The following is a 20485-nucleotide window of genomic DNA, read 5'->3' as shown; positions in this document are numbered from 1 at the left end:
AGATAGCAATAACCATTAGAAGTTGCTGTGTAGTTTTCAAGTAATCACAGAATACCGTAAATAAAAGGTGCCACAGTTGTCTTGGTAATCTTCTTCCCAGCTTGTTCCCATTTTTATATGGGGTCGCCGTTTCGGATGAGCCGTTTCCATCTATTTCTATCTTGCGCTTCTGCCTCATCAATTCCCTTCTCATGTAAGTCTCCTCTCACACAGTCCTTCCATCTCTTTCTTGGTCTCCCTCTTCTTCTTCTTCCTTGCACCTCCACCCCCATAGTATGTCTCCCAGCGTGGTCCTCATCTCTCCTCAACAGGTGTCCATACCATCTCAGCCTCCCCTCCTGTACTTTCTTTGATACTTCCACCACCTTAGTCGACCCCCTTATGTAGTCATTTCTGATCCTATCCTCTCTTGTCACCCCAGACATCCACCTAAGCATTCTCATTTCTGCCACATCCATCTTCTTCTGCTATGCTTTTCTCATGCTTGCTGTTTCCGTACCATACAGCATTGCTGTTCTTACCACCGTCTTGTGAAATTTTCCTTTTAACCTAAGCGGCACTCTTTTGTCACAAAGAACTCCAGAGGCCGCTCTCCAGTTGTTCTAGCCTGCCTGTACCCGATGTTTTACTTCCTCTTCCATACTTCCTCCAGCGTTAACAAAAGCTCCCAAATACTTAAACTTATCAACTCTCCTTATTTGCTCTCCACCAAGCTGAATACTTTCTCTATCATCCCCCTCAGTGGTGGTACACATATATTCTGTCTTAGATCTACTTATTCTCATTCCTCTGTCCTCCAGTACTTGTCTCCATCTTTCCAATTTCACTTCCAGATCTTCCCTGGTCTCTGTACACAGAACAATATCATCCGCATACAATATGTTCCATGGTACTGTCTCTCTTACTTCCTCTATTAAAATATCCATCACTATGTTAAGATAAATGGGCTCAGAGCCGACCCCTGGTGTAATCCTACTCTCACCTCAAAACCTTCTGTCTCCCCAACACTGCTCCTCACTCTGGTAAATACATTCCGGTACATCTCTTGTATCAATCGCACATACTTCTCTGGCACCATCTTCTCCCTCAGACTCCTCCATACCTCTTGTCTCGGGACTCGGTCATAAGCCTTTTCAAGGTCAATGAATACCATATGTAGGTCCCTTTGTCTTTCCCCGAATTTCTCCATTATTTGCCTGACAAAATATACCATCTGTTGTTCCCCTTCCCTTCATAAATCCCATCTGCTCTTTACCTATTTGTACTTCTTCTCGCAGTCTAGCATCTATCATCCTTTCCAGTATCTTCAAAGTGTGGGACATCAATTTAATGCCCCTATAATTACCACACTCTTGAACATCGCCTTTCCCTTTAAAAATTGGGATCAATATACTCCCACGCCACTCATTTGGTATCTTTTCCTGTTCAAGGATCTTTATCATAAGATCGTACAGTATATCCACTCCTTCATCTCCTAATGCTTTCCATGCCTCCACCGGAATCATGTCTGGTCTAGTTGCCTTCCCATTCTTCATCTTCTTCAGTGCATTTAGTACCTCTTGCCTAGAAAACCTCATTACCATGCCAATGTTCACTTGCCCATCCTCTCTTATTAGTCTATTATTTTCTTCATTTAACAACTGTTCGAAATATTCTTTCCATCTCTTCACAATGTCTTCCTCCTTTCTAAGTACTACACCATCTTGATCCTTTATTTGTTTGATATGTGTTATATCTTTGGTGCTCTTATTTCTAGCCTTTGATAGCTTGATTATCTCCTTTAATCCTTCCTTTGTCCCCAGCTCATTATACACATCATCATACGACTTTGCTTTAGCTTGGGCTACCACCTTTTTCACCACCTTGTTTTTCTCTCTGTACCTATCTCTGTCTTCCACTGACTGTGACTCTTCCCATCTTTTCTTTGCCTCCTTCTTATCTTTTACTACTTTCTCAATGTCTTCATCCCACCACCAACTCTCCTTTTCTTCCCATATGATACCAGATGTCTCTCCTAGCAGCTCCTTTCCATGCCTTCTTATTACTGCTGCATTTCGTGCCCACCATTCTTGAACATCTTCAATCCCTATATCAATATCTTCCAAAACCCTCCTCTTAAACTCTCTCTTCTTATCCTCTTCCTTCTCTAAGTTGTACCATTTAATTTTCCTTATCCCTTTAGCTTTGGTTTTTCTTTCCCTTTTCAACTTCAAATCCATACATAGCAGTCTGTGTTGGGGGGCTACATGGTCGCCTGGAATAACTTTGCAGTTCTTGACCTCCACCAGATTTATCCTTTTATATAAGAAGTAGTCTATCTGGGAGAATCTTCCCCCACTCCTATATGTTATTAGGTGTTCCCTTTTCTTCTTAAAGAATGTGTTTACTATTGAGTCCACTACACTCTCTCCTTCTGGGTTTCTCTCCCCAATTCCATGGCCCCCATGCACCCGCCCAATCGCCTCATTTTCACTTCCGACATGGCCATTCAAATCTGCCCCAACTATCACCCTCTCATGCTCTTCCAGTTCTTGCATTATTCCATCCATGTCTCTCCAGAAATTTCCCTTCTCATCTTCTGTGCAACCAACTTGTGGTGCATATGCGCTTATAATATTCAGAATCTCTCCTCCATAACTTATCTTCAATCTGATGATACGGTCATTCTTTCTATGCACTTCTATTACCGAGTTCTTTAGTTCACTAGACAGTACTATGCCAACTCCATTTCTACCTTGTTTATTTGCTCCACCATAATATAGCTTATATCCATCTCCCAACTCTTTAGCTTTATTTCCTTTCCACCGCGTTTCTTGCACACACATAACATCTACTTTCTTTTCTCTCATCAAGTCAGCCAATTCTCTACCTCTCCCAGTCATGGACCCAACATTTAGCTGACATACTCTAAACCCAATGTGAGCTCGCTTCTTTAGCTGCACCCGCTCTTGATGCAGTAGCCCTCGCCTTAGGGCGATGTCTCTGTGCGTCGTTTACGGAGTACGCCCTAGCATTACCTCTTTCCATATTTTGGCTCATTCCATTTTTTGGTTTTGGCACAGATTTTTACAGCCGGATGCCCTTCCTGACACCAACCCTCCCTATTTATCCGGGCTTGGGACCGGCACCCATAAGGACTTGTTTGCCCCCCCAGGTGGCTAGGTAATGATAAAGATAATTTTACTCTATAGCGTATTAATCTAGCAGGGCTATATCAACACGACAGAGTTAAATAAAGAGATAATCATTAAATGGCGAAGAAGCTAAAATATTACAATATGAAAAGGTAAAGAATGATTTAGAATATTTTCCTTACTTTACCATCCAGCGAACAAAATATATGGAACACTCATGCAGCAACCGGTCTAGGAAGATAAAAGGCCAACTAATGGTTAATAATTTTTTCAAAGATCTAAAGAGAAAATTACGACTAGGAAGAAATTCAAGAGAAGCATACGGTATACCATTGAACGAAAATGAACTTAAATAAGCGCAATGAGAGATAAATACGAAGGCGCTGAGGATTGAGGAGCTGTTTTAAAATTGGAAGCGTAAAATACTACTACTAACTGTCAATGGAATGTCCGATGTGAAGTACATCTCTTTAGAATCAGTATAATTAAGATCGTAAGTCATTACGGACGTTTTTTTAGAATACCTAAAATGCGATAGAATAATCTTTTAGGGTGTCATTAGCTAATCCTTAAGCTGGGCTAACAAGGTAATATGATGATAATTACTTATGTAGACGCCATTAGCCTAGGTAACCGGGTCTTACCAGACCCAAGTTAGCTACTACCTAAGAAAGATTGACACGGCCCTTAATTTAAAGTATGGTATTACCTAGGTAGTACTATTTCATTCTACACCTTTATTACATTTTATGTATAACTATGATATTTACTGTCATTGGGTTTTGTTTCTACCTTCATCCCCAAGGGACCAGGCTAGGTACCTAGCTAGGGTAAAAAACCGCATGGTACAGGGGTGGACCATGTACGATCAATGTGTACAACCCCGAAAAAAGTACATTATAACGCCTCCTGACATTGGAGATGGGCATCAGACGCGACTTGTTGATGGTGAGAAACGGAGCTAAAGACCTCTACTCCGGTGTCAGGACGCGTTATAATGTACTTTTCTTGGGGTTGTACACATTGATCGTACATGGTACACCCCTGTACCATGCAGTTTTTTACCCTAGTAATAGAGTAGGTAACGAGGCCTAACCTAAACTAAGTACCTACTAAGGTCCTATAGGCTACCTATACTCTGTTTTACTCTGTTTTTTTCCATCTGTGTTTGCGCATGGTAACACTGCATCCCGGGCTTTAGATACCTAGTAATACCTATTCAGCTTACATTCAACAATTAGGTATAATAATATCCTATTTCGAATATTAACTGTGTAATTCGCATACAGTAAATTATTAAAACACTTTTCAGTTGCAAATGTACACCCAGATATCCTTTTATTTACCTAAAACTTACACATAGCGTAACTATTTAAAGGCCGGGACGCAGTGTTACCATGCAAGAACACCATAGGCGGATGGACAGATGGAAAAACACCGAGTATAGTTACTGAACTTGAGGGGGTTGCGGTAGTAGTCTTCAGTTTTATCAAAGATGTATAGATAGAATAATAATTATATGTTTTAATGTGTGATTCCAGCTTTTTTTTTTTTTGCCTTTGTTTCGGTAGCAAATGAGTACTTTTATGAGAAAGTGGACCACCTCCCCCCTTCCCCCCATCCTTCCATAGGCTTCAGTTTTATCGAAGAAGTATAGCTTAGATAGCCCAATAATCGTGTTTTAACGTGTGATTCCAGCTTTTTCATTTTTTGCTGTTGTTTTGGTAGGAAATGAGTCCTTTTACAAGAAAGTGGCCACCCCCCCCCATCCTTACGGCCTATCATACAATTCTCCGGGATAGCTAGATCTAGGTAATATCTCCGTATTGGGTATTTCTTTGGGAATTACAGTTTCCTATAGTATTTGGGTCACTTATTAAGAATTTACCATTATTTTTGGGGGGTCAACTCTAATTAACCCCTAGGGGCTAGTACTAAACACTGCAAAATACATTTGACACCCCAAACCTTAGTGTTGGGTTCGCTGGACCGTTCCTTGCGGTCCGTGCGGAGTAATTGCCTAGAATTACCTTTTGGGGTTCCCAAAGTGACAGCCAGGTTCTTAGACGGGCAAAAACATAAGACGAGAGAGATACAAGGACAGTAGGCTAACCTATTCCCATTAATAGCTCTTATTCAGGTTGAAGTTAAGTTAAGTATATCTTAGTTTGTTCATGAAACTTACCTGTCAGATATATATATAGCTGTATTCTCTGAAGTCCGACAGAATTTCTAAAACTTACGACACACGTAGTGGGAGTTAGGGTGGTTAGTACCCATTCCCGCCGCTGGGAGGCGGGTATCAGGAACTATTCCCATTTTCTATCAGATTTCTTCTGTCGCCGGTGTCGTAAACACCTGTTTACACACCTCCGCCTCAGGATTTTGGAAAACTTTTCATATTGCTTGAGTATCCTCTTGACTTTTTGGTTTTTTGATTGGATCGATAGCTTGGCATACGTGATTTGGACTGTTTATTGATTTTGGCTTAGATTTTTCCCTTAAAAATGTCTGGATGTAGTTCTGCTAGCGCCAGGGTGTGCTCGAAAGTGGAATGCAAGGTTAGGCTTCCAAAAGCCTTGGTTGATCCTCACACATTGTGTAAAGGGTGTAGGGGGCAAGAGTGTAGATTTGATTTGCGCTGTAATGAGTGTGAAAGCTTAGATGATTTGCAATGGAAGACGTATGAATCCTACGTTAAGAAGTTAGAACGTGATAGGATTAGGAGGTCTTCCTCCAGGAGTAAGTCGGGTAGCAGACAGGGTATTAATGTATCCCCTTCTAACCCTCCTTTAGAATTTGTGTCTCCTAACCCTGTAGTGTTGCCTTCGGGCCCTCAAGTGGTGTCTGCGGAGGGTAATGCCCTTTCGCTTATTCTAGATTCATTGAAGACGCTTGAATCTAAAGTGCTGGCCCTTGAAAACAGGCAAAATAAGTGCAGTGATAGTGCCCCTAGTGAAGTGGAGGGGGCGTCAGATCGGCCCTATAGCGCCTCTAGGCTGGGACCCCTCTGCCGGACTCCCAGGACTCAGGAGAGGGCATGTCGAAGGCCGAAGGAGGGTTATGGGAACCCCCACCGATCTGGCGTCCCTTCAGCAGTTCCTGTGGACGCTTCCCAGGCTGCTAAGGAGCGTGCTCGAGCACGTATCCTTAAGGATTGTTTTGTTCATGAAACTTACCTGTCAGATATATATATAGCTGTATTCTCTGAAGTCCGACAGAATTTCTAAAACTTACGACACACGTAGTGGGAGTTAGGGTGGTTAGTACCCATTCCCGCCGCTGGGAGGCGGGTATCAGGAACTATTCCCATTTTCTATCAGATTTCTTCTGTCGCCGGTGTCGTAAACACCTGTTTACACACCTCCGCCTCAGGATTTTGGAAAACTTTTCATATTGCTTGAGTATCCTCTTGACTTTTTGGTTTTTTGATTGGATCGATAGCTTGGCATACGTGATTTGGACTGTTTATTGATTTTGGCTTAGATTTTTCCCTTAAAAATGTCTGGATGTAGTTCTGCTAGCGCCAGGGTGTGGCTCGAAGTGGAATGCAAGGTTAGGCTTCCAAAAGCCTTGGTTGATCCTCACACATTGTGTAAAGGGTGTAGGGGGCAAGAGTGTAGATTTGATTTGCGCTGTAATGAGTGTGAAAGCTTAGATGATTTGCAATGGAAGACGTATGAATCCTACGTTAAGAAGTTAGAACGTGATAGGATTAGGAGGTCTTCCTCCAGGAGTAAGTCGGGTAGCAGACAGGGTATTAATGTATCCCCTTCTAACCCTCCTTTAGAATTTGTGTCTCCTAACCCTGTAGTGTTGCCTTCGGGCCCTCAAGTGGTGTCTGCGGAGGGTAATGCCCTTTCGCTTATTCTAGATTCATTGAAGACGCTTGAATCTAAAGTGCTGGCCCTTGAAAACAGGCAAAATAAGTGCAGTGATAGTGCCCCTAGTGAAGTGGAGGGGGCGTCAGATCGGCCCTATAGCGCCTCTAGGCTGGGACCTCTGCCGGACTCCCAGGACTCAGGGAGAGGGCATGTCGAAGGCCGAAGGAGGGTTACGGGGAACCCCCACCGATCTGGCGTCCCTTCAGCAGTTCCTGTGGACGCTTCCCAGGCTGCTAAGGAGCGTGCTCGAGCACGTATCCTTAAGGATTGTTTTGTTCATGAAACTTACCTGTCAGATATATATATAGCTGTATTCTCTGAAGTCCGACAGAATTTCTAAAACTTACGACACACGTAGTGGGAGTTAGGGTGGTTAGTACCCATTCCCGCCGCTGGGAGGCGGGTATCAGGAACTATTCCCATTTTCTATCAGATTTCTTCTGTCGCCGGTGTCGTAAACACCTGTTTACACACCTCCGCCTCAGGATTTTGGAAAACTTTTCATATTGCTTGAGTATCCTCTTGACTTTTTGGTTTTTTGATTGGATCGATAGCTTGGCATACGTGATTTGGACTGTTTATTGATTTTGGCTTAGATTTTTCCCTTAAAAATGTCTGGATGTAGTTCTGCTAGCGCCAGGGTGTGCTCGAAAGTGGAATGCAAGGTTAGGCTTCCAAAAGCCTTGGTTGATCCTCACACATTGTGTAAAGGGTGTAGGGGGCAAGAGTGTAGATTTGATTTGCGCTGTAATGAGTGTGAAAGCTTAGATGATTTGCAATGGAAGACGTATGAATCCTACGTTAAGAAGTTAGAACGTGATAGGATTAGGAGGTCTTCCTCCAGGAGTAAGTCGGGTAGCAGACAGGGTATTAATGTATCCCCTTCTAACCCTCCTTTAGAATTTGTGTCTCCTAACCCTGTAGTGTTGCCTTCGGGCCCTCAAGTGGTGTCTGCGGAGGGTAATGCCCTTTCGCTTATTCTAGATTCATTGAAGACGCTTGAATCTAAAGTGCTGGCCCTTGAAAACAGGCAAAATAAGTGCAGTGATAGTGCCCCTAGTGAAGTGGAGGGGGCGTCAGATCGGCCCTATAGCGCCTCTAGGCTGGGACCTCTGCCGGACTCCCAGGACTCAGGGAGGGAGGGAGGGCATGTCGAAGGCCGAAGGAGGGTTACGGGGAACCCCCACCGATCTGGCGTCCCTTCAGCAGTTCCTGTGGACGCTTCCCAGGCTGCTAAGGAGCGTGCTCGAGCACGTATCCTTAAGGATTGTTTCTCGTCTTCCGACGCGTCCTCCCCGCGCAAGGGGTTGGAATCTCGATCGGATTCGCGACCTCTGAAGAGGACTCTTCAAGAGCTGGACGCTTCACGTCATGCTATGTCTGAGTGGCATTCTTCTCCGGAAAGCGTAGCCTTTCCGCCCCAGAGAAGTATAGGACATCATCCGACGATGACGCCCTCGAGCGCCCCAGTCGCTCTAGAGCCAAGGCTGTTTCTTGGGAGAAGGAAGAAGGCGTCCCCTCGCCCCTCTCCTTCTCGCAAGCGCAGCTCGTCTCCGCGTAAGGAGACATCTCAGACGGAGATCATCATTGCGATGCAGCGGCAACTGGACGCTTTACTGAAACAGAAGGAGACGGTCCCGCGTCGAAGGAAAGACGATAGACTGCCTATCAAGAGATCTAAGCAGTCTTCTCCAATGGCTCCTTTTTCGTCCCCGTCTTCTATATCTTTCGCCCTCTAGACGTCGTTTTGCTCCCCAGGGTTCATCTAGAGGTGACGTTAGACGCCAAGTTAGAGAGAGTTCTCTGCATGCTCCTCTCCCTTCCCGTAGAGAGGACGCTCGGCGTTCCGACTTCGACGCTTCTGCTGACGACGATTTGCGCTCTGCACCTCTTCGACATGTCAGTGTTGACGCTCAACGTTATGTTAGTCGGGCAGTGGATCAAGTTTCTTTGCTGGACGTTCGGAAGGACGCTTCGCGGGACGGTAGAAGAGTCTCTTTGATGGACGCTCCGTTTTTTTTTGGAACGCTTCGCTGGACGCTCGGTTGGACGCTGATTGTTTGGACGCTCGAGAGAACGCTACATTGGACGCTCAGATGGACGCTCGTAGACGTTCTAGTAAGACCTCTGTGGACGCGAATGTGGAAGTTCGCTGTCTCTCGGATGTGGTTCCCGAGCCTTTGGCACGTTCGCCTCTTATAGGTTCTCCTGATCCTGTTACTGTTAAGGATCCGTTACCCTCGTCTTCTTTTCATCGTTCAGATAGGAGACTTGGAGCTAAAGGACTTCTGCCTCTTCCTTCGGACTTGCACTGGGTAGGGAAGAAGGAGAACTTAGCGGTTCTTCGGAGGATGTTGATGATGATCAACCTGCTACGTCTGCCTCGTCAGATTATCAAGTTTTGGCACGACTACTTCGTGATTCGTTTGGCGATACTTTCAGCCAGCTGCTCCTCCTTCTCCTCCTTCTCAGTTTTCGTCGTCGAAGACAAGTAAGTCTCCAGGTTTCGTGAAGATGAAGACGTCGTTATCTACGAAAAGAGCTTTCCGGAAGGTAAACGCCTGGATGGAGTCTAGGAAAGCAAAAGGAAGAACTACTTTCGCCCTGCCTCCGTCTAGACTTAGCGGTAAGGCAGGGATGTGGTATGAGACAGCGAGGAATTAGGATTGAAGGTTCCTACGTCGGCTCAAGGTGATTTCGCCAGCGTGGTGGATGCCTCAAGGAGGGCCCTTTTAGCATCGGCTAAGGTTTCTTGGACGACTTCCGAACTGGACCATCTTTTGAAGGGACTTTTTCCAGGTCCTTAGAAGTTGTTTTCAAACTTTTTAGACTGGTGTCTTGGAGCCTTAGACAACCAATCTCGTAAGCCAGACTCGATCAGCTTGGGGGAGCTGTCCAGTGTATTGTCATGCATGGACAAGGCCGTCAGGGATGGCTCAGAGGAGTTAGCCTCTCATTTTTCAGCAGGGGTTCTTAAGAAAAGGTCGCTTTATTGCAATCAACTTCGCGGCTAAGTCTGTCTCTCCCGCTCAGAGGACAGAACTTTTGTATGCTCCCTTCTCGAGTCATCTCTTCCCCACGCTATGGTGAAGGATCTGGCAGTGAGTCTGCAGGAGAAAGCCACACAAGACCTGTTGGCTCAGTCTTCGAGACGTCCGGCTGGCCCTTCGACATCGTCTGGAACGCAACAGTTTAGAAAGCAGAAGCCCTTTCGTGGAGGGACTTCCGCTAGATCGTCTCCTCGAGGAAGAAGCCTTCCTAGAGGTAGAGCCCCTTCCAAGTCTAGGGGTAAGAAGTGAGAGATCGTGCCTTCAGTCACCGGTAGGAGCCAGGCTGCAGTTGTTTGCAGAAGCCTGGAGAGTAAGAGAGGCAGACACCTGGTCTCTCGACGTCATAGAGAAGGGTTACAAGATCCCTTTCATAAAGCCGCCCCCGTTGACTTCCACTCCAGGGACTTGTCCCCATCGTATCCGCTAACAAAGCGAAAGATTCTTTTCGACCTGCTCGAGGCAGATGCTCGAGAAACAAAAGAGCAGTGGAACAGGTTTTAGACCTGGCAACGCCAGGATTTACAACAGATTGTTTCTTGTACCGAAACAATCGGGAGGGTGGCGGCCCGGTCTTGGATGTAAGTCGTCTAAACCTCTTTATAGAGAAGCAGAGGTTCAAGATGGAGACACCTCAGTCAGTTCTGGGGGCCTTAAGACCTGGAGATTGGATGGTATCACTCGACCTACAGGACGCCTACTTTCACGTCCCGATACATCCCCAATTGATGAAGTACCTTCGGTTCGTATTGAAAGGGAAGGTCTTTCATTCAGGGCTCTTTGTTTCGGACTGAGTACGGCCCCTTTTATCTTCACCATCTTAATGAAGAACGTGGCGAGGTGGCTCCATCTTTCAACATCAGAATCTCGCTCTATCTAGACGACTGGCTCATACGAGCCTCCTCGCAGACCCGGTGCCTGAAGGATTTGAAGACGACTCTGTCTTTAGCTGCGTCCCTGGGACTTCTGGTGAACTTCGAGAAGTCACATCTGACCCCAACACAGTCCATCGTGTATCTGGGGATTCAGATGGATTCAGTGGCTTTTCGGGCTTTTCCGTCCCAGGAACGTCAGCAACAAGGCATAGAAAAAGTGTCAGCCTTTCTAGGGAAAGATTCATGCTCGGTGAGGGAATGGATGAGTCTGCTGGGGACCATTTCCTCGCTGGAGAAGTTTGTTTCCCTGGGGAGGCTACACCTCCGACCTCTTCAGTTCTTTCTGTCGGACTGCTGGACAGAAAAGGACAAACTTCGACATGAAGTTTAAACATCTCGGAAGAAGGAGGTGAAGAACCATCTAAGATGGTGGCTCGATCCGTGGAAGCTGTCAGAGGGCGTATCCCTCAAGCTTCAGAACCCCGACCTAGTGTTGTTCTCCGACGCGTCATCCACGGGGTGGGAGCAACTCTAGGGGGGAGGAAGTGTCAGGTACCTGGAGAGGGGAACAGGTAACCTGGCATATCAACTTCAAAGAGCTGGCAGCGGTTCAATTAGCGCTCCAGTTCTTCCAGAACAAAGGCTCCCGTCGTGTGGTTCAGATCAACTCGGACAACACCACAGCCCTGGCATACTTGAAGAAACAAGGAGGAACACACTCTCGCTCCCTGTTTTCTCTAGCAAAAGAGATCCTGCGTTTGGGCGAAGGAGAGAGAAGTCACAATATTGACAAGATTCATTGCCGGAGTCGAGAACGTCGGGCAGATCTCCTCAGTCGACAAGGACAGTTATTGCCGACAGAGTGGACTCTCAATCAAGAAGTATGCCAGGAACTGTGGGGTCTTTGGGGATGCCCCTTAGTGGACATCTTCGCAACATCAAGGACGGTGAGACTTCCTCTGTATTGCTCCCCGGTTCTCGATCCGGGAGCAGTAGCAGAGACGCCCTTCTATGGGATTGGACGGGCCTGGATCTCTACGCTTTCCCCCCTTCAAGATCCTGGGGAGGTGATGAGAAAATTTGCAGCATCGGAGGGGACGAGGTTGACCTTAATCGCCCCCTTTTGGCCCGCAGCGATCTGTTCACAGAGGTGATGTTCTACCTAGTGGATTATCCGAGATCTCTTCCGTTAAGGAGAGATCTACTCAAACAGCCCCACTTCGAGAGGTACCACAAAACCTCTCCGCTCTGAGTCTGACCCCTGCGTTCAGACTATCCAAAAAGTTGGCCAGAGAGAGGTTTTTCGAAATCAGTGGCTAAAGCTATCGCCACCGCGAGGAGACCATCATCAATCGCGGTTTACCAATCGAAGTGGCAGCCTTTAGAAGTTGGTGTAAGAGAAAAGGAGTTTCCTCTACCACTACCTCTGTGAGCCAGATCGCCGACTTCTTGCTTTATCTGAAACAAGATCTAAAGTTGGCAGTGTCAACTATTAAAGGCTACAGAAGCGTTCTATCTGTAGTCTTTCGCCATAGAGGTCTTGACCTCTCTAACAATAAGGATCTCCATGATCTATTGAGATCTTTCGAGACGACCAAGGTACCACTACCGAAGCTACCTTCGTGGAACCTGGATGTGGTCCTAAAATTTTTGATGTCAAATCGTTTTGAACCTCTTTCATCTTCGTCTCTACGAGATTTGACGAAGAAAACTGTATTCCTAACTGCTCTGGCGACGGCGAAGAGAGTTAGCGAAATACAGGCTATCAGCAAACACGTCGGTTTCAAAGGGCATAATGCAGTCTGCTCTTTGAATATGTCGTTTTTTTCTGGCCAAAACGAAAACCCTTCCAATCCGTGGCCTAGAACATTCGAGATCAAGGGTATGGCAGAGATCATTGGTCAAGAGCCAGAAAGAGTCCTGTGTCCTGTTAGGGCTCTTAGAGAGTATATTCGTAGAACGAAGGATTGCCGAGGTTCTGCAGAGAACTTATGGTGTTCGGTCAAGAGACCAAACATGCCCATGTCCAAGAATGCACTGGCATTCTTTTTAAGAAACACCATTAAAGAGGCGCACGCTTCTTGCAAAGACAGTGACTTGAAGATACTTAAAGTTAACGCGCACGAAGTAAGGGCTATTTCGACCTCAATAGCCTTTCAGAAAAACATGGCTTCTTAAAGACATTTTAAGTGCTACTTTTTGGTTGGAGTAACTCAGTGTTCGCCTCGCACTACCTACGGGAGGTGAGAAACGACCTATGAAAGCTGTTACTCTCTCGGACCATACGTCGCCGCAGACACTATTTTGGGGCAGGAGGTAGCACTCATCCTTTCCCATAGAAAGGGTAGGTGAGTTTTTAATATTTGTATGTTTATGGTTGTAGGGTCGGCTGCCGAGTACAGTCGTCCCTTCCTTTAGCCTTTGGTATATGGGAGTTTGTTGTTAGGCTAACTTAGGTGGTGGTTTTTGCCTCGTTGCCCTCGGAAGTATGGTCATGGTCTAGTCACATTGTGGTCCCGTCCCCGTTGACAGATCATCTAGAGCGCACCAACTACATAGGTCACTACCTTGTTGGTAACTCTAGTGAAGCAGAAGCAGGCTTGGGTGACAGTAATCACGAAGTCAGCTATGCTAACAGGTAAGGAACCAAGATGTCAATCATATACATTTATATGTTTTCTAAAATCCTTTTTTCTGTCTCTCCCACCGCCAAAGGTGGGATTCAGCTATATATATATCTGACAGGTAAGTTTCATGAACAAAATGATATTGTTAAGATACAATAAAGTTTGTTCATACTTACCTGGCAGATATATATAATTTTAGTACCCACCCACCTCCCCTCAGGAGACAGTGGAGATAGAAATCTGATAGAAAATGGGAATAGTTCCTGATACCCGCCTCCCAGCGGCGGGAATGGGTACTAACCACCCTAACTCCCACTACGTGTGTCGTAAGTTTTAGAAATTCTGTCGGACTTCAGAGAATACAGCTATATATATATCTGCCAGGTAAGTATGAACAAACTTTATTGTATCTTAACAATATCATTTTTACCAGACCACTGAGCAGATTAACAGCTCTCCTAGGGCTGGCCCAAAAGATTAGATATTTTTACGTGGCTAGGAACCAGTTGGTTACCTAACAACGGGACCTACAGCTTATTGTGGGATCCGAACCACGTTACATCACTTTGAGCAATGAATTTCTATCACCAGAAATAAATTCCTCTGGTTTCGCATTGGCTGAGCCGAGAATCGAACTTCGGAACACCAGATTGGTAGCTGAGCACAAAGTCCACTCGTCCAACGGGAAACTTTCAGGTTGGGGTAAGTTTGGGGAATATTTTTCTAAACTAATATCACGCCCTTGCATGATGACCTCGTACCTTAGGTTAGGCCAGGTTAGGTGTGGTTGGTTAGGTTATTTTTTAACAAAACAAACATGATAAATGTTCAAAGCACACATTAAAACTGATGAAAAGGATATGTTAAAGTCCCAAGTTACAATAATGCTTCAAAGTAAAACTTTTACATATTTTCTGTTGAATAAACTCAAAATTAAAAATACCATATTGAGATAGGATGACATCTGATATAGAGGTCTCTCTTGGGAGTGAATATAAAGAAGTTTTGTCAGTGACTTAGAGGGGAAAGGTTGCAAATCACCCTGGAAGGTGATTCACAAATGAAGGTATTTTATTGTAATTTTTTCATTTGTAACATTTCCCTGCATGTTGTAACTTATGTGATTTTAGCCGATTAGTGTGTGCTTCTACCAAAATATCAACTATTTATGTATGAGTATTCTTCAGTGTGAACTGGAAAATGGCTATTGAAGCTTAGTAACACAGTGGTTAATTGCTGGTAGGTGGGTGAGTGGGAGGTAATCCTCCACTGACATATCATGAACCAGCACCTCTCAAGTGTGTTGGGGACTTGTGTGTGTATTTGTGTGTTCATTCTGTCTGACTTAGAATGGAAGCAGTTTTCTTTGTATAAGTATGGTGCTTGGTTGTTCCCTCATTGGAGGAAAATAAAAGGTGTGAGCAATGATGGTATAAAGGATGTGAGTAAGAATGTGGCTATTTTATGTTCTCTGTATTAATAAAACCAGTATTGCTATCCTGTAGGGTTAGGTCCTGCAGCCGTAATGTTGTGCAGGGAGTGTTCTTGCTAGTTTCCTTCATAGTGGAAGAGGTTCAGCATGCAGTGAAAGAAAAGGAAGGTGGGTGTGGGCCCTCTGCCTTTGATACGGTCAAATCTTTTAGACTCCTTCCTCCCAGATTGCTCCCCTCCCCTCTCCTTTTTTGCTTGTTCTCCTCTAGACTTTTCTGAAGTGGGTACATACATGCTGGTAAATAAATGTCCAGCATATGCTTTCCGACAGTACTGATCCAGTTACATGATCAAGTTACATGCAGGTGAGACTGTGGCACATGCTTGTGATTTACCACTGCCTTCCCTTGCTTCAGCAGTGGCTTCACTGGAGTATTGTACTCGCTTGTAGAAGATTTAGTCATCCATCAGTATTCCAAGCAATCAGTTTTTTGCTACTGCTCGTGCTGCTCCTGCTTCTCTTTCCTCTAAGGATCTTAGCTGTGTTGAGCCTCCTGTAGTGGTCATCATACCTGTAGAGATAGCCTCATGGTATCAAGCACAGGCTGTACCCCTCTGCTGCTACTGGCCTCAGCCATGTCTTTTTCTGTTGCTAAGGAGAGTAAGACTATAAATGGAGTAAGGTAAAGAAATGCAAACATGTATCGTCTGCCTTCTCCTTGTCAAAACATATATCAACATTCTTTGAATGTTGGTTGTAAGTTGGTTTGACACCAGCTTCTATTAAGTGTGGTCATGAATCATTGTTTCCCCATTCCTTCCAAGCACAAAGACTGCTATGGATTCGTCTCATGGTTGCTCATCAGCCAATGTGCCTATAACAATCATCTCTACCATCTTGTTTGTGGTGGGCATAACCCCAGATTATGCCTCTGCAGACAGAGTTCACAAGCAACTGTTCGACATTGTATAATACTGCTGAGTATCTTCATGAACTTCATGTGTGTTTATGTGTGTGTGTGTGTGTGTGTGTGTGTGTGTGTGTAATCATGCAGACTAAGGGTGTTCCTTGAAGGTACTAGGCTCTAGGTATGGGTGCACAATATTGTCCTTGAACGTTAGGTTTTGGCCAGTCATATGAAAGTCTGGTGGAAGGTTTATCACTATTTTGGAGTGTCCTCATTCTGTTTGCAGTCCAACCTTGGCCTTTGGTTCAGGAATCGGTACCACCAGAGGAATCTTTCTTTCTTGAGAGGATCCAACTTATGCTCTGGGGAATATGTTTAGAGTGATTCGAGAGAATGTTGGTTACATTCATGAGCTTGATCTTGGAGAAGTAACCAGGTCTCCTTCCTTTGTCAATGGAAGTCTACTCAAGGACTCCCCTACTCACCTGTCGACCAACAATTAGTCACCTTTATACCATTCTTCAATGATTGTTCTAAGTTGTGCAGTGGAATATTTACTCCAATGTGGGAGGCTTTGGTTTGACTCCTTAGAGAAATGCAATTTACTTTTAACGTTTTTCTTTATTTCAGGGAACATCCGGCTTAAGATGGCTGCAGAAGTGAGTGACTCACTCACCTGTATTTCAGCTCCTGCAAGTGGTATTAACCATGGTAAGGGCATTAATATTCCCATTGGGCCAGAAGAGCAAGCATTATCTCGACTTCTTCCAAGGTACCTGCCTCGACATCCTAATCACATATATGTCAGTGGGAATACTGATTTTAAGGTACAGCAAACAATTACTTCATACAAAAGTTGGCTCAGTCAGTATTAATTTTAGTTTTATAAAATGTTTCACAAGGTACAGTTTTATACATTCAACTTCCCTGCCAGATATATAGACTCCGTTGTCTCCGACAGAATTTCAAATTTCGCGGCACACGCTACCGGTAGGTCAGGTGATCTACCGCCCTGCCCTGGGTGGCAGGACTAGGAACCATTCCCGTTTTCTAATCAGAATTCTTCTGTCGCCCGGGCCATCAACATTGTTGTTGGTTCCTCTCGATTGGTTTTTCTTTTTTCACCGGCAATTGATCTTCTTGACCGACTTTTGGTGACGTATCTGGATTGTTGGATTGGCATACGCTTTTGTGGACTGTTTTGTGGACTTGATTTTGGAATTTTCTTTAATAATGTCTGACTCTGGAATGGTTGTGAGACGTTGTGTGAATGTAGGCTGTAAGGTGAGGTTGCCGAAAGCTTCGGTAGACCCTCACACGGTATGCAAGGGTTGCAGGGAGTATGAATGTTCTTTTACTAATACTTGTAAGGAATGTGAGAACTTGAGTGAGAACGAATGGAAGAATCTAACTAATTATTTAAAAAAGTTAGAGAGAGAAAGAGTGAGGAAGGCTTCTTATAGAAGTTTAAGTAGTTCTAGATCTGAACTAATTCCTAGCTTGGGATCTTCCCCAAGGGTAAGTATTGCTACTTCTCCTTCCATTGCAGCCCCTTCTCCTATTGCAGAACCTGTAGATTCAGCAAAAGAACTTGCGGATCTAAAAGCAGCCTTCAAGTTGATGGAAAACAAAATGGCTGCCATACAAGGTAAGGGCTAGTGATTATTCAGTGGACAGTGATATGAGTGTCCCCAGTGTAGTGGAGGGGGCATCTGGTCGGCTCAGCAACGCTCCTAGGTCTAGACCTCTTCCAAGCTCACATGCCCAGAGGAGAAGGAATGTCGAAAACCGAAAGGAGGTTGTGGAGAATCCCCACCGATCAGGTGTCCCTTCGGCGGTTTCTGTGACACCCCAGACTGCCAAGGATCGCTATTGTAAAAGCGTCCTGCGTGAGTGTTTTTCGTCGTCGGGATCTTCATCTCCGAGACGTGATTGGAGAGATTCAGATCGATCTTGGCCACTCAAGAGGAGTTGGAAGGCTCCGACTATTGATTCGAGCCCAGAAAACTTCCCTGAGGAGTCTCCATCGGGAGTGAAGAAGGCAAGAAGAGCCATTCTTTCAACCAGAGTGAGAAGGAGGCAGGAGGTGGAGGCTATGGACTCCTCCCCGCCTCCTTCCCCTCCTCCCGAAGAGGATAAAGAGGAGGTTACGAAGAGATTCATGATGGCGATGCAAGAGCAGATTTCGTCTTTTGTAGGAGTTCTGTCAAAGGAGCCTCCTAGAAGGAAAGACTCTTCCCTTCCGATCAAAAGATCCTCCAGACGTATGGAGGTATCTGCCGCCAGGATCGATACTCCTACTCGAGGTGAGGTTTCCGGTAACGAACCTGGATGAACCTATCAGACGTCTGGCACCGGCCAGGAGTGAGGGAGTCCCCACCCAGGAGGCAGGAGCCAAGAGCCAGGAGTGAGGAGTCAAACCAGGAGGCAGGGAGCCAAGAGCCAGGAGTGTGGAGGCATCCAGGCAGGAGGCAGGAGCCAGGAGGCAAGAAAAAAAAAATAAAAAGCCCAGGAGCAAAGGCAGCCATTCAAAGGGAGTCAGGAGTCAGGAGGCAGGAACAGGAGCAGAGGCAGATCAGGAGCAAGAGTCAAGAGGGCCGGATTCAGGAGGCAGAGGTAGGAGGCAGAGTCAAGGAGTCAAGGAAGTCAAGAGCCCAAGGGAGCCAGGAGGCAGGAGTCGGAGACTCGTTCCTGGAATTTATGACTCTTCTCCAAATAGGAGCTCCTCTCCTTCAGAGCGTAGGAGGTCTTGGAAGGACTCTCCCTCCAAACGTGAACTTTCTCCTTCGTCTGATCGAGGGTTAGACGAGTTGTCTGATGACGAACCTCCTGCTAATGAGGGACTATCGAGTTATAAAGTCTTAGCCTCATTATTGCTTCAAGAATTTGGAGATTCTCTTATCCGGCGGTTCGGGCCTCCTCCTTCTCCTCGTTCTCTCTTTTTCGAGCTCGGCTACGGCAAAATCTTCGGCTTTTTGAAAATGAAGCCTGCTATTTCGATGAAGAAGGCACTCCATTCTTTAGATTCTTGGATGGACAAGAAGAAGGAGTTAGGAAAGACGGTATTCTGCATGCCTCCTTCCAAACTACATGAAAGAGAGGTATTTGGTATGGACAGGAGAGACTATGGGTCTTTCTCTACCTGCCTCTGCAGATGCGGACTTTTCCAATTTAGTGGAGGCCTCTAGACGTCACTCCTTAGGATCGGTCAGAGCGACGTGGAAACACTTCAGAGTTGAACCACTTTCTAAAGGGACTTTTTGTCACTTTAGAGGTGTTCAACTTTCTGGATTGGTCACTCGGAGTTCTGGCCAACAAATCTAAAGATCCGGAGTTCTTAAAAACCCAGAGATTCTCCATAGCGTCCTGTCTTGCATGGACAAGGCAGTACAGGACGGTTCGGGTGAAGTGGCTTCCCTTTTTCTTTTGGTGCTGGTCTCCTGAAAAAGAGATCAGTATATGGATCCCTATTATCGAAAGGGGTTTCTCCGAGCCAGAGGACTGCTTTATTGTTCGCGCCCTCTATCGGATCATCTGTTTCCTTCTCAGTTAGTGAAGGATATATCTCGCTCGCTAACTGAGAAGGCGACACAAGACCTACTAACACAAACGTCCAAGAAAGGACGCCCTGTAGTGTCGGCGATTAAGAAGGACTCTCGTCCTCCTCAGCAGCCCTTTCGTGGAGGTACAGCGGCTCATCCCCCTGCCAGAAAGAAGAGCTCTGATAAGAGAGGAAGGTCTTCCTTTAGGCCCTTCAAGAAATCCAAATGACTTGTTGCTCCTTCAAGCACCAGTGGGCGCCAGACTCCTGAACTTTGCAGGAGTATGGGCAAAAAGGGGAGCCGACCCTTGGTCAGTGTCGGTCCTAAAGAAGGGATATGTAATCCCCTTCGAGAACAGCCCTCCCCTAACATCTACGCCTCGGAACTGTCAGCGAGGTACAGAGACCCGGTAATGAGAAAGACTCTCCTTCAAATGGTGGAACAAATGTGGGAAAAAGAGGCCATCGAACTTGTGCAGGATCCACACTCCCGGGATTTTACAATCGCCTTTTTCTAGTACCAAAGGCATCGGGGGGGTGGAGACCAGTTCTGGACGTAAGCGCTCTGAATCGCTTTGTTCAGAAAAAGAAGTTTCGCATGGAAACGTCCGCCTCAGTAATGTCGGCTCTTCGTCCAGGAGATTGGATGATCTCTCTGGACTTGCAAGACGCATATTTCCACGTTCCCATTCACCATTTGTCAAAGAAATATCTTCGTTTTGTAATAGGAGACAAGATCTTTCAATTCAGGGCTCTGTGCTTCGGTCTGTCTACAGCTCCGCAAGTATTCACCAACCTGATGGCGAATGTGGCAAGATGGCTTCACCTAGAGGGAATAAACATCTCCCTCTACTTGGACGACTGGCTGATCAGGGCCAAGTCGGAGATTCAGTGCTTGGAGGACTTATCAGTAACAAAGGAACATGATAGAATCGCTGGGATTACTCGTGAACCTCGAGAAGTCGCAGCTGATCCCCAGCCAGAGCTTGGTCTATCTGGGGATTCAGATGGATTCTCGGGGTTTTAGAGTATTTCCTT

General features: G+C 45.7%; 1 protein-coding gene across 5 annotated transcripts in view; it reads left to right on the top strand.

Moving 5' to 3' along the window:
- The first annotated feature begins 3481 nt into the window (after nt 1–3481).
- Nucleotides 3482–20485, top strand: part of LOC135208515 (ribonuclease P protein subunit p20-like) — a 29456-nt gene continuing 12452 nt past the window's right edge. For 2 of the 5 annotated variants that reach the window (XR_010313183.1, XM_064240790.1), the window contains exons 1-3: nt 3490–3627; nt 14159–14269; nt 16537–16733. Coding sequence is in view for 4 of the 5 variants with exons in the window: in XM_064240790.1 (XP_064096860.1) it covers nt 16554–16733 (180 nt within the window). In the remaining variant the exon portion in view is untranslated. Of the gene's footprint in view, nt 3722–14158; nt 14270–16536; nt 16734–20485 lie in introns of all 5 variants that reach the window. The other 3 variants (XM_064240791.1, XM_064240792.1, XM_064240793.1) reach the window with 3 other exon arrangements.

This window comes from Macrobrachium nipponense, chromosome 35 (genome assembly GCF_015104395.2).
Source record: "Macrobrachium nipponense isolate FS-2020 chromosome 35, ASM1510439v2, whole genome shotgun sequence".
NCBI classification, from domain to species: Eukaryota; Metazoa; Arthropoda; class Malacostraca; order Decapoda; family Palaemonidae; genus Macrobrachium; species Macrobrachium nipponense.
The sequence above is the reverse complement of the archived record's forward strand: the minus strand, read 5'-3'. Positions and strand labels throughout refer to the sequence as shown.